General features: G+C 45.4%; 1 protein-coding gene across 1 annotated transcript in view; it reads right to left on the reverse strand.

The window, feature by feature from the left end:
- Positions 1-3,396: 3,396 nt before the first annotated feature.
- The window catches only part of LOC311127834 (A disintegrin and metalloproteinase with thrombospondin motifs 19-like), a gene marked incomplete at its 5' end in the record, with an annotated part of 161,703 nt that continues 150,099 nt past the window's right edge, over positions 3,397-15,000 (reverse strand). The window contains 2 exons of the mRNA XM_084159715.1: positions 3,397-3,637; positions 13,226-13,403. Of these exons, the coding sequence (XP_084015841.1) occupies positions 3,486-3,637; positions 13,226-13,403 (330 nt within the window). The 3' untranslated portion in view covers positions 3,397-3,485. The remainder of the gene's footprint in view (positions 3,638-13,225; positions 13,404-15,000) is intronic.

A 15,000-nucleotide genomic window follows, 5' to 3' on the forward strand; every position in this document is an offset into this window, starting at 1 on the left:
ACGAAGCTTTCAATTTGTATTTATTTATATAGTTGTTTTGAGGACAACTTTGAGCATTCAAGCAAAATCCAAGCAATACAATATGACGTGGAAACCATAGGAACAAACAAATAATGGAGAATCTATTTTATTTTTTCGCAGAAAGATGATATGCAGGCAGTTTATTCTCCTACACAACTGCAAGATAATTACGAGACAATGCTACATATAGGTACGTAGGAGCCATTTAAAAAAAAAAAATGACACGGTCTTACAGTGAAAAATGCTATAAAAGGTCAATTTTAATTCAATTCAACGACACTCAACTTCAACTTTGTTTTCAGCCAATGACAGAAGGTATAAACCAAGCAGTATTTTTTTGCACCATGTGACGCCTAGATTGAGGGCTCATGGGAACCAGAGTGGGGTGAAGTTGCCCCCTAGACACTGATCTAGGGTCAGTTAAGTATTTTCCCCTCTAATGGTTAAAGGTGAGGATTGGGGGAGGGGAAGCTGATCCTAGACCTGTACCTAGGGGGAAACTTCACCCCGGAGCCAAACCCATTACCAGTGCAGCAGTACTTCAGTGTAAACATGTACAGTGTTTCTTAGTTCTACATTATCTCTATTCAAGTAGAGGGCCGTGGAGTGATACACACTAGAAACAGTCATCGTTGTGTGAATAGCATATACAGCAGATTGTTCTAGTGAAGCAGCTTGCTGTTCAGATGTTGCTGTTCAGATGTTGTCATTCTAACATTGACTTTAACATACAAGACAGCCTTGGGTTCATCCTAGTGTACACAACCAAGGTAGGCCATACTGTACTAACTATCTGACGGAAATGTGAATGATAGCTTACGATACGACTAAATAATGTCCCTTTAGCGCTTTTGAAACAAATTTTGAAATACTGATACAGATCATGTGATTTAAAATGGAGGATTATTTCCCTTTAGAAACCCTCCTGAAGACACTGAGATCCAAATCCTAACTTGGAGATCCGTGCGCGTAACTGGGATGCGTTCAGTTTGATTCAACGTTTGCTACGTTGCGTGACGGTTTGTACTGAACTACGTTTCACCCAAACGATGCACAGTGTACTGCAACAGCCTTTGAGGTATGTTTGCTCCCGTTTGGTGGGTGTGGCCTGATCAATATGGGTGTGGCCTGATAAATATGGGTGTGACCATTTGAAAATCGCAAAACTCGCGCAGCACACACACCATACAATCTCCCTCGCCACCACATTCAACTGGTCGTTCAGTACAGTACCATTTCCGTTGAATTAAAACGTTGAACACCGTTATGTGTGACGTACTGAACACACCCCTGATGTCAATGTTAGAGTTGAGGGAAAATTCAAGGTTTGCACAGATCTCAAAATTGGAACCTGTGACACAGAGAATTTGCCAAGATCATCCGAAAAACATTGAAGTCAAACATGGGTCTTCATCTTCAAGCTTTCCACACAACTGTTTCAGTCCAAACAGATCCTAAGTCAGCACCATTGTTAACATATGCATAGACAACATTAATTCAGTAAATGTTACAATATGGTCTTTTCTCCAACTTTAAGCAAGCCTCAGCCATTTGGCAACACTTCATGTTAAACCTAGAACCCAAAAGTACACTCATGAGCACCACATAAACACCACATCAACAGCACATTACTACAAAGAGACATTCAAGCTAAATAATATGTCCATAATAAGAATATATTTGCTGTCATTAATTAGAAGTATCATCAATTATCCAAATCCCTCCAAAGCCACATTGTTGCTTACAGTGTTCGACATTAAGCCAAACATGTACAAAGCAAATGAAGCACTGAAAGTCCTAAACCCTAAAACATAATATCAATCAAACGTAAGTGTCTTTGCAGCTGTAATGCTTTCAGTATTGCTTCAAAATGGACAGTATTGTGAATTCTGTTTGAGATAGATTAAACATACCATTTGTGTCTCTAAACACATTTTTGCTAAACTTGATTAAGGAGAAGAACGTCATTATATTTACTCAAGGCTGGAAACCAAAGTCTCAGCAGGGGCTATACCAAGCAGACAGCATGAAGTTCACCAACGCTGAAATAGATAGGAAAGTTTGTGGTCACATTCTTAAATAACGTAGGTGCAGGGACAAAGAAGTCAACTTGAGAAAAAAAAACTGAAAGTCCTGCACACTATTTATGCTCCCAAATACCACCTTTTATCAGACAACGTTTCCATCCACAAAGATCTTCATCAGGTCGTTTTGTCAGGTCGTTTTGTCAGGTCGTTTTGACAGGTTGTTTTGACAGGTTGTTTTGTCAGGTCGTTTTGTCAGGTTGTTTTGTCAGGTCGTTTTGTCAGGTCGTTTTGTCAGGTCGTTTTGTCAGGTCGTTTTGTCAGGTCGTTTTGACCTGACGAAGATCCTTGTGGATGGAAATGTTGTCAGATAAAAGGTGGTATTTGGGAGAATAAACATTGTGCGGGACTTTTTTTTTTTTTTAAGAAACTGATAGGAAACCAGTAGACCTAGATCCAATGGTACGCTTGATTAAGTTTGGACTTTGCACTTTTGGCACTATTGCATTGGTTACATTATACAGGGTTAACTAAATGAGTGGAAACTAAGTGGTATACCTTGATGGATTTTGTCTGATTTTCAATGTGATATGAATGAAGATAAATCAGAAAAAAATACAGTATGGAAAATAGTAAGAAATGTACAAAATATTAGCACAAGTTAACATGATTAAAAACAAAAACTTCTCCAAAAACACCAAAGAGTTGGATCCTTATGTAGATCTACAGTATATCAGCTCAACAGATCCCAGGTGAAGGCTGGTCAACAATTACACCCTCAAAAGAGATGTGCTTAGACCGACTCAATACCAATAACATGACATAGTATGGACTCAGTACCAATAACATGACATAGTATGGACTCAATACCAATAACATGACATAGTATGGACTCAATACCAATAACATGACATAGTATGGACTCAATACCAATAACATGACATAGGATGGACTCAATACCAATAACATGACATAGGATGGACTGAATACCAATAACATGACATAGAATGGACTCAATACCAATAACATGACATAGGATGGACTCAATACCAATAACATGACATAGTATGGACTCAATACCAATAACATGACATAGGATGGACTCAATACCAATAACATGACATAGTATCGACTCAATACCAATAACATGACATAGTATGGACTCAATACCAATAACATGACATGACATGTATGGACTCAATACCAATAACATGACATAGAATGACTCAATACCACAAACATGAAATCATATTGACTCAATACCAATAACACAATGTATTAATGACACATTTACAGTGCTTATAATCTACCGCTGGTTAGGTCGAAACGGGTGTGTTCTGTCCATCCTACATGTTGGAATAAGTGCACTTGATATACATAAATAGGATTTGACACCTAAGTTTGCCCCTGGAAGGACGGGGCGAGGGGATGAGTGGAGGGTCAACTTCTCTTCTGCATCTTCTGTGCGTAAAAGTCCCGGCAAGTTTCACAGCAGCGTTGATACCAGCGCATGTCTTGGCAGAGGTTCTTCTCGCGGATGACTTTGCAGTAAACCGGCCACTGGTCCCGTAAACACTTGAACGTCAGGGCAGCTACGGAGGATGGGAGGAGAGATTCAGTTTGGTTATTCCGGTGCATCACCAATAGGTGGCAGTATTATACACATTTCACAGAGAGGGCTTCCCTTCCTTTAATTTCAACTTTGCATTTATTTGAGATGAAATAAAAATATAATTACAAATCTATCATGTAAAACAGAGATTACAGTGAAAGTCCAACTGCCATGTTGTAATTTCAGGGCTGTCAAAAATAATGGGTATTATAGTAGCAGATTATTAGCCACACCTAAAACACAATGACTAAAGGATGATGGCTGACGCAGATTATTGCTGATTATTGCACATTGCTACATACTCAAGCAGTCCTATATTGTCCAAAAGCTTCCAAATAGTCTATTTCATAGGTCTGACTTATAGTCTCTCTCTCTCTCTCTCTCTCTCTCTCTCTCTCTCTCTCTCTCTCTCTCTCTCTCTCTCTCTCTCTCTCTCTCTCTCTCTCTCGCTCTCTCGCTCTCGCTCTCTCTGTCTCTCTCGTCTGTCTCTCTCTCTCCAGTAAAATCTGTCCTAAAAAAGCTCAGTCCATTAACACTAACACCCGTTTATACGAGCTCAGAGTTCTCAAGAGGACGCGAGTTCACGAGGATAACCTAATTTCATTTGTGTGTGGGGCTGCTGTGCTGGTTAGGGGAGTGGGTCGGTACTCTGCACGTTACATTTCTGCAACACACACTACTACTCTTTCGCACAATCAACAACATTATATTATGTCCGTTTCATCGCATTCCGTTTGCATTGGGCAGCGCTCTGAACAAACTCAGATCTCGGGGCATGGACACTGTGTTGACATAGTTCTTGAAGTGAACAGGCCCTGGTAATGAAGCCAGGAGTTGTAAACATCCCTCTGGGACCACCAACATGGGGGCTGCTTCCCAAATGACATTCTATCCCCTATGTAGTAGTGCACTACTTTTGACCAGGGCTGATTGGGGCTCTGGTCAAAAGTAGTGCACTACATAAGGAATAGGGTGCCATTTGGGACAGCCACGGTCTCTATCCACCCCGTAACATTCCAGAGGCGGCTAGAGAGGGCTGCCACTTCTTGTATGCGTCTCTATTCCCTAGTGCACTACCTTTGACCAGCCCCCCTATGGGCTCTGGTCAAAAGTAGTGCATTACATAGGGAATAGGGTGCCATTTGGGACTTAATCCTTCTCTCGATGGCGTTCTGCTGTTTTTGAGATGGCGTGAAGTCTCCACCAAGGCGAACACAAAAGGAACACAACACCCGTGGCTGGGGTGGGATTAGTGGGAACGCCATGGCGACAGACAGTAAAACAACTCACACCTCTTCATTCTTCTGTCTCCCGACATCTGAGTCATCCTTTTGACTTCATGGGAAAATTTCTGAGTCATCCTTTTTGGGTTCTTGGGAAATTAAACTGCTAAGTCTACCGTGCAGCTGTGCGGCTGAGGCCATTGTTATTGCGACTGATACACAGTAGTAGAGGTGTAACAGTGTTTCAAGTTTTTATTAGTTGTACGGGATACACATGGTATACACCGTCCAACGAAATGCTTACTTGCAGGTTCGTTCTCGAAAATGTAACTACAATAATAAATAATAATAATAATAAAAAAAGATGTTTAAATTTTTTTTTACAAATAAAAGTAAATGTCTCAGTAGAATAGAAGAAACATTTTAGCATAAGTACAGTGGGGAAAAAAAGTATTTAGTCAGCCACCAATTGTGCAAGTTCTCCCATTTAAAAAGATGAGAGAGACCTGTAATTTTCATCATAGGTACACGTCAACTATGACAGACAAATTGAGAAAAAAAAATCCAGAAAATCACATTGTAGGATTTTTAATGAATTTATTTGCAAATTATGGTGGAAAATAAGTATTTGGTCACCTACAAACAAGCCCGATTTCTGGCTCTCACAGACCTGTAACTTCTTCTTTAAGAGGCTCCTCTGTCCTCCACTCGTTACCTGTATTAATGGCACCTGTTTGAACTTGTTATCAGTATAAAAGACACCTGTCCACAACCTCAAACAGTCACACTCCAAACTCCACTATGGCCAAGACCAAAGAGCTGTCAAGGACACCAGAAACAAAATTGTAGACCTGCACCAGGCTGGGAAGACTGAATCTGCAATAGGTAAGCAGCTTGGTTTGAAGAAATCAACTGTGGGAGCAATTATTAGGAAATGGAAGACATACAAGACCACTGATAATCTCCCTCGATCTGGGGCTCCACGCAAGATCTCACCCCGTGGGGTCAAAATGATCACAAGAACGGTGAGCAAAAATCCCAGAACCACACGGGGGGACCTAGTGAATGACCTGCAGAGAGCTGGGACCAAAGTAACAAAGCCTACCATCAGTAACACACTATGCCGCCAGGGACTCAAATCCTGCAGTGCCAGACGTGTCCCCCTGCTTAAGCCAGTACATGTCCAGGCCCGTCTGAAGTTTGATAGAGTGCATTTGGATGATCCAGAAGAGGATTGGGAGAAGGTCATATGGTCAGATGAAACCAAAATAGAACTTTTTGGTAAAAACTCAACTCGTCGTGTTTGGAGGACAAAGAATGCTGAGTTGCATCCAAAGAACACCATACCTACTTTGAATCATGGGGGTGGAAACATCATGCTTTGGGGCTGTTTTTCTGCAAAGGGACCAGGACGACTCATCCGTGTAAAGAAAGAATGAATGGGGCCATGTATCGTGAGATTTTGAGTGAAAACCTCCTTCCATCAGCAAGGGCATTGAAGATGAAACGTGGCTGGGTCTTTCAGCATGACAATGATCCCAAACACACCGCCCGGGCAACGAAGGAGTGGCTTCGTAAGAAGCATTTCAAGGTCCTGGAGTGGCCTAGCCAGTCTCCAGATCTCAACCCCATAGAAAATCTTTGGAGGGAGTTGAAAGTCCGTGTTGCCCAGCGACAGCCCCAAAACATCACTGCTCTAGAGGAGATCTGCATGGAGGAATGGGCCAAAATACCAGCAACAGTGTGTGAAAACCTTGTGAAGACTTACAGAAAACGTTTGACCTGTGTCATTGCCAACAAAGGGTATATAACAAAGTATTGAGAAACTTTTGTTAATGACCAAATACTTATTTTCCACCATAATTTGCAAATAAATTCATTAAAAATCCTACAATGTGATTTTCTGGAATTTATTTTCTCCATTTGTCTGTCATAGTTGACGTGTACCTATGATGAAAATTACAGGCCTCTCTCATCTTTTTAAGTGGGAGAACTTGCACAATTGGTGGCTGACTAAATACCTTTTTTCCCCACTGTATAATTCCTGAAAGAACAATTTATAGACCAATATTTACACGTGTTTTAGGGATGGGGGAATTGGGGTGGGCAAGGGTTTAAATTGTGCAGTATTTAACAATAATAATGAGAGTCTGCTAGCATGAATGTATGTGTGTGTGTGTGTGTATGTGTGTGTGTGGATGAGTGTATATCTGTGTGGGTATGTGTGTGTGTGTGTGTGTGTGTGTGTGTGTGTGTGTGTGTGGATGAGTGTATATCTGTGTGGGTATGTGTGTGTGTGTGTGTGGATGAGTGTATATCTGTGTGGGTATGTGGGTGTGTGCGTGAGTGAGTGCATGCCTGCTAAGGTGCGGAGAGTCAGTGCAGGTGGTCAGTCCAGTTCAAGTGTTCAGCAGTCTGATGGCTTGTAGATAGAAACTCTCTCTGAGCCTGTTGGTATCAGACCTCATGGTCCGATACCGTCCGCTGGACGGTAAGGGAGTGAACAGTTCATGGCTGGGGTGTGTAGATGTCCTGGATGGGTGGGAGCACGGTCCCAGTGATGTACTGGATGGGTGGGAGCACGGTCCCAGTGATGTACTGGATGGGTGGGAGCACGGTCCCAGTGATGTACTGGACGGGTGGGAGCATGGTCCCAGTGATGTACTGGATGGGTGGGAGCACGGTCCCAGTGATGTACTGGACGGGTGGGAGCATGGTCCCAGTGATGTACTGGATGGGTGGGAGCACGGTCCCAGTGATGTACTGGATGGGTGGGAGCACGGTCCCAGTGATGTACTGGATGGGTGGGAGCACGGTCCCAGTGATGTCCTGGATGGGTGGGAGCACGGTCCCAGTGATGTACTGGATGGGTGGGAGCACGGTCCCAGTGATGTACTGGATGGGTGGGAGCACGGTCCCAGTGATGTACTGGGCTGTCTTCACCACTCACTGGAGGGCCTTGCGGTCGTGGACAGAGAAATTCCCGTAACAAGCTGTGATGAAACCGATCAGGATGCTCTCGATGGCGCAGCGGTAGTATTTGGAGAAGAGCCGGGGTGGAATGCCACATTTCTTCAGCCGACTTAGGAAGTAGAGACGCTGTAGCAACCTTTTGACAAGAGTGGTGGTGATGTTGGTCCATGACAAGTCCTCGATGATGTGGACGCAGAGGAACTTAAAACTGCTGACTTTCTCTACTGCGGTCCCGTTGATGTGGATCGGGGCATGTTCCCTGCATGGAAGTCAACAATCAACTATTTTGTTTTGCTGACGTTAAGGGAGAGGTTGTTGTCCTGGCACCACAATGCCAGTTAACTTACCTCCTCCTTATTGGCTGACTCGTCGTTGTTGGTTATCAGGCCCACAACCGTGGTGTCGTCAGCAAACTTGATGATGGACTTGGTGTCGTGCAAAGCCACGCAGACGTATGTGAACAGAGAGTACAGCAGAGGGCTGAGGGCACACCCCTGGCCCTGTGTTAAGACTCATTGTGGAGGAGATGTTGTTGCCAATCCTCACAGCCTGTGGTCTGCCCTAGAGGAAGTCCAGGATCCAGTTGCAGAGGGTGGTGTCCAGACCCAGGGCTCTGAGCTTGGTGTCGAGCTTGGAGGGAACAATAGTATTGTGTAAGGGTTGGTGTGAGGTGTGACCCAGGTGCGGTGCAGGATATGCAGTAGGCAGTAAGCAAGGATGGTGAAACAAGGATCTTTACTGGTGGCCCAAAAGCCAGGATACAAAACAACGGACTATTCACGAAAACATATGAGGAGCACAAAGGTCTCCAAAAAACAGACCGACAACAAACAATACGAAATACTAACTCTGACTGGAAAAACACAATGACACAGGGAGAACACTTCTCGAGTACCTGTAACTCTGTCACGTGATCCGACACTAATACGTACTGCTTGACATTCAGGAACTAGCAGAGAAAACTGAGCCAGGGAACACAGGGAAGTGAGGGCATAAATACACAGGTGAATCAGATAGACACAGGTGACACCAATAGGCAGATAATTAGTCCCGACTGTGAGTGAGGAGGTGCCTATGGTTGTTGGAGGATGACACCTAGTGGGTCTCTCCGGAACTGCGACCCACTCCTGTAACAGTATTGAATGCTGAACTGTAGTCAGTGAACAGCATTCTCACATAGGGTGTTTCCTCTTGTCCAGATGTGTTACGGCCGTGTGAATAGCGATGGAAATAGCATCTTCCGTGGATCTGTTGGAGCTGTAGGCAGCGGTAGGGTCCAGTGTGCCCGGCATGCTGACCTTGACGTGGGCCATGACCAGCCTCTCGAAGGGCACTTCATGATTACCGGGGCGATAGTCATTTGGGCATGTCACCTTGTTTTTTCTTGGGCACTGGGACGATGGTGGTGTCTCCTTGAAGCATATTGGGGGACAATGGACAGGTTGAAGATGTCTGAGAAGACGCCCGCCAGCTGGTAAGCACACACTCTGAGGACGTTGCCAGGGATACCATCTGGGCCACAGGTTTTGTGAGTATTCACTCTTTTTTGAGTTTTCCTCTCGTCAGCCTCTGAGCGTGAAAGCACCCGTTTGTCCGGAGCATGGCTCGGTATTGTCTGCCTCGAAGCGAGCATAGAATGTGTAAAGCTCATCTGAGAGGGATGCTTCAGTAGGCAAAACACAGCTGGATTTTGCATTTGTAGTCCTCGATGGTCTGTAGTCATTGACACGCGTGTCGCGAGTCAATTAAAGTTTGAGTCTGTATTGTCTTTCTGCGTCCCTAATGGATTTGCGGAGCTCGTACCTGCTTGCCTTGTACTCATCGCTGCCACCGAGTCATCAGGATTCATTCTGCTGACATTGAATGCTGCAATACAGGCTCTCAGCATGCTATGGATATCTCCTTTCATCCAGGGTTTTTGGTTGGGATATGTCCGGGTTGTTATTGTGGGTAAAACATCATCAACACATTTCCTAATGAAGCCTGTGACAGACAATGTACACTTAGCGTACAAAACATTAAGGACACCTGCTCTTTCCATGACATAGACTGACCAGGTGAATCCAGGTGAAAGCTATGATACCTTACTGATGTCACTTGTTAAATCCACTTCAATCTGGGTAGATGAAGGGGAGGAGACAGGTTAATGAAGGATTTTTTTAAGCCTTGAGACAATTGAGACATGGATTGTGTATATGTGCCATTCAGGGGTGAATGGGCAAGACTCAATATTAGGAAGGTGTTCTTAATGTTTTGTACACTCAGTATATATTCCTTAATGTTTGGAAGTCCTGGGTGGATGAATATTGGAACATATTCCAATCAGTATTCTCAAAACAGCATTGAGTCTGCCTCCTCTGTCCAACACCTCACTCGTCTGGGTTGGTGGCTCCCTCTTGAGTTGCTGCTTGTAGGTGGGGAGTAGGAACAGAGAGACATGATCTGATTGTATTGTAAAAAACAGTGATGATATTAGTTGCTATTGACTGCATGGTAATATGTATATCATACAAGTGGTATTGGTCCTATATCTATGGTAACTGTGTGGATTATGGGCTAGCTTTTTGTCTAAGCATGTTTACATAGTATCTGTGTTTTATTTTATACTTTGTAGCCCTAATCTCACATTGAACAGACTATTGAGCAGACAATTGTCTGTTTTTGCATTCAGTCTCTATTGTACCATTATACAGATTGTACCCCAACAGACGTATGTCTGTTCTAAAGAGAATGGATAAACATGGAATATGTAAAAAATGAATGTGAGTGAATAAAAAAAGTAAAATGAATGTGAGAGAGGCTTGAGGTACAAACTTTCATATTTTCCAGATTCCTGGAGGAGCTTAGCATTACCAGCTGTGAAGGTTTTAGGGGGGTGACGGAGGGGAGGAGGGGAGCAGGAGGGGGGAGCTGCTACCCTGGTGTACCACAGACACCCCTCCCTCCAGCTGCATCTCTGCTCGGGACGGGAACACGAGCCGGCGTCCTCTAATTATAAACATCATGCCATATAACTATAACTGCCCTCAGCCCCAACCTCAGCCTCAGCAGGCTCGGACTCAGCAGCCTCAGCCTCAGCCCCAGGCTCAGCAGCCTCAGCAGCCTCAGCCCCAGTCCCAACCTCAGCCTCAGCAGGCTCGGACTCAGCAGCCTCAGCCTCAGCCCCAGGCTCAGCAGCCTCAGCCCCAGTCCCAACCTCAGCCTCAGCCCCAGCTTCAACCTCAGCCTCAGCCTCAGCTTCAACCTCAGCCTAAGCCCTGGCCGCCCCAGCCTCAGCCTCAGCTTCAACCTCAGCCCTGGCCGCCCCAGCCTCAGCCTCAGCTTCAATCTCAGCCCCAGCCTCAGCCCCAGCCTCAGCTTCAACCTCAGCCTCAGCCCTGGCCGCCCCAGCCCCAGCCTCAGCTTCAACCTCAGCCCCAGCCTCAGCCCCAGCCTCAGCTTCAACCTCAGCCTCAGCCCTGGCCGCCCCAGCCTCAGCCTCAGCCCTGGCCGCCCCAGCCCCAGCCTCAGCTTCAACCTCAGCCCCAGCCTCAGCCCCAGCCTCAGCTTCAACCTCAGCCTCAGCCCTGGCCGCCCCAGCCTCAGCCTCAGCCCTGGCCGCCCCAGCCCCAGCCTCAGCTTCAACCTCAGCCTCAGCCCTGTCCGCCCCAGCAGCTCTTCCCCAGCTGCAATTTATGATAAACTATGCACACTCTTCCCAGAAGGCTTAACATTTTCGAACGACGTCGTCTGGAACCATCCAGGGATTGTGTCCCAAATGGCACCCTATTCCCTATATAGTGTACTACTTTTGACCAGGGCCCATAATGTTCTGGTCCAAAATAGTGCACTGTATAGGGAATAGGGTGCCATTTGGGACACACCCAGGGACGTGGGGGCAGAAGGGTTGGTGGAACGTGCAAACCGTGAAATTCACTGCAGGCTTAAAAAAAAAGGAAAATGGCAAGTGTGTCTGGGGTCAACGGAGGTCGTTGAGTGGTGTGTCTGGGGTCAACGGAGGTCGTAGAGTGGTGTGTCTGGGGTCAACAGAGGTCGTTGAGTGGTGTGTCTGGGGTCAACGGAGGTCGTTGAGTGCTGTGTCTGGGGTCAACGGAGGTCGTTGAGTGGTGTGTCTGGGGTCAACGGAGGTCGTAGAGTGGTGTGTCTGGGGTCAACAGAGGTCGTTGAGTGGTGTGTCTGGGGTCAACGGAGGTCGTTGAGTGCTGTGTCTGGGGTCAACGGAGGTCGTTGAGTGGTGTGTCTGGGGTCAACGGAGGCCGTTGAGTGGTGTGTCTGGGGTCAACGGAGGTCGTTGAGTGGTGTGTCTGGGGTCAACGGAGGTCGTTGAGTGGTGTGTCTGGGGTCAACGGAGGCCGTTGAGTGGTGTGTCTGGGGTCAACGGAGGTCGTTGAGTGGTGTGTCTGGGATCAACGGAGGTCGTTGAGTGGTGTGTCTGGGGTCAACGGAGGCCGTTGAGTGGTGTGTCTGGGGTCAACGGAGGCCGTTGAGTGCTGTGTCTGGCATGCTCGTGAATAGGCGGCATTATACAACGCAGCATAATCCCACAGCTTGAGGCTGCACATAATATTTTTCATGAAGTCATCAAAACATTGCACATTTAGATTGCCGGGGCCTCTGCCTTGCTCGGGAAGTGGTGGGCCAAACTTTCCACATCAACGCTGGCCAATTAATGGGTTTTGAACTGACTCGGAATGAGCTCGAGATACTTTGAGGATACTCTTTTGGAAACCCTACACAGCGCGATGTCTGTCAGAGAGCCCATTGTGCGCGAGACAAATGATGAATCTAATGGATTCGTACCATACTGAAATAATGAGGCAGAGCAACCCTTGGGAACTTTCGACGGACTTGGGAAGCTATGATAGATAAAAGAGCTCGAATGGTGATACAAGCTGCACCTGGGGAACGGTTATTTAAGTAGAAACAACAGGAACAAACAACAAGGATTATTGTTATTGTTAATTTATTAATTATTAATAATAAGTATTTTATTAGGTTATTATATTAATCTATAGATTAATTATTATCAGTATCAGGGTCAATCTATTTTATTTTATTTTTATTTCACCTTTATTTAACCAGGTAAGCCAGTTGAGAACAAGTTCTATAGATGAAGATAGAGCTCAACTTGTGTCTTAAACCCATGCAAGCATCAAGTGAGTTCAGGCCTTCTTTGATATTCAATCTTTAAGTCAAAGACTTTAAGTCAAAGAATAAACTGTGTTGATAAAAAAAACCTGACTCTGAAAAGAATGGGCAATTCTCCAATTCATTTTCTGAATAACATTTCTGAACTGAATTGGAATGGATCCCTACCCTGTTAAACATGAACTCAGGAGGTGGTGACGGTGATGACATCACGTGATACTTACCCAGGCGTGGCGAGGTGATGGTGTTGACGTTGATCCTCTCGTTGCACGCCTGTTGCTGACACGGCCGGTACGCCGCCGGCTTCTCCGACGTGAAGCACTCGTTGCCGTGGCGCCCGGTGATCTTGTGCATGCACTGGATAACCCGGGACTGCATGCCTTTACCACAGGTGACCGAGCACTGTCAAAACCGTAACACACAGCATAAGATCAGAGGCCCTGTCAACACTGTAACACACAGCATAAGATTATGTCAGTGGCCATAATGTCAAATATAATGCAAAATATAATGTGCTTACACTTTATAGTATGGTCCAATATTTACTTGTTGGTATGAGCTCATACTGATTAGATATGAACTCCCCTCACCTGGTTGTCTAGGTCTTAATTGATGAGTTAGGAACTCCCCTCACCTGGTTGTCTAGGTCTTAATTGATGAGTTAGGAACTCCCCTCACCTGGTTGTCTAGGTCTTAATTGATGAGTTAGGGACTCCCCTCGCCTGGTTGTCTAGGTCTTAATTGGACACACATTGAAAGGAAATAACAGCAGACATTTGATATCCGTTTGGTTATGAAAGCATTATGACTTTTGACCTCATGTTAAGCGTCACCCACCACAGCCCCTGGTCAGTGCCCCAGTATGTGAATGTATGTATGAGTGATCCATATAATGAGCTTGCATCACGCACTTGGGCCAAGACAAAAATCAGAGGTGAAAGACCTGCCAAGGCATGAGTGGAACACCGGCTTCAGCTCTTGGCTGCGGCCAGCCCGAGCTGTTTCAGTGGCCGGCTGCTGTTCGCCAAAACACAGAGAGACTCAGGCCTAAATATGTCCAACCCGGCAGAGACAGAGTGAATTTTATACAGGAGGCGCTGCGATGAATAGTGGCAGAGCCAGATGAATATAGCCTTGTAATCCCTTCTCCAATGTATTTAAAAAAAAAACAGCTTTCTAGACTTTAAAAAAGGTGGGGGCTGGGGAGATGGAGTCCGTCCGCTTTCAACTCGAGGCTTTTTCGACATGAGCTGACTTCGTAATGCATTTACGTGGAGGTGAGTGTTTAAATAACAGACAGCTGTTGTGAATAGAACAGCATGTTGGGGATCAGGCATGTCTGGACGGAGCGAGCAGCGAGAGAACGGCCTCGGCGGCGCTCCTATTCACCCGATACATTAGTCTGCTTTAGCCATACCGACGCTCGGGAAGATGGCAAATTCATCTCAGGGTTTGGCAGGGATATGACAGAGCACTCCCCATGACGATTTGTAGATTTCCAGATTTCCAGAGAGAAGAGAGAGAGAGAGGAGAGAGAGAGAGAGAGAGAGAGAGAGGAGAGAGAGAGAGAGAGAGAGAGAGAGAGAGAGAGAGAGAGAGAGAGAGAGAGAGAGAGAGAGAGAGAGAGAGAGAGAGAGAGAGAGAGAGAGAGAGAGAGAGAGAGAGAGAGAGAGAGAGAGAGAGAGAGAGAGAGAGAGAGAGTGATGTTTTTGCCCACAATCCCTTAGTTTGACTTGAAAATGACCCAAAAGATACACGCCTTTGAGCTGCTGAGATGTAGAGGTGGAATTACAACATGCAATAGACAGGAAATAATCGAATACGCTTTTGAAAAAGTCAAAGTAAGCCATGTATTTATATAAGGATCGATTTAGTTAAGATTTCCTAGGTGTGATTGAGTTCATTCCCATTTACTGTATATGGCTACAGTAGGCCATGAACATCTTATAACGACTATGTAAAGTATTCTAGGGGCACTTTTATTAGCATTACCACAAAT

The sequence above is a fragment of the Coregonus lavaretus genome (assembly GCF_964263955.1).
Source record: "Coregonus lavaretus genome assembly, chromosome: 4".
NCBI classification, from domain to species: Eukaryota; Metazoa; Chordata; class Actinopteri; order Salmoniformes; family Salmonidae; genus Coregonus; species Coregonus lavaretus.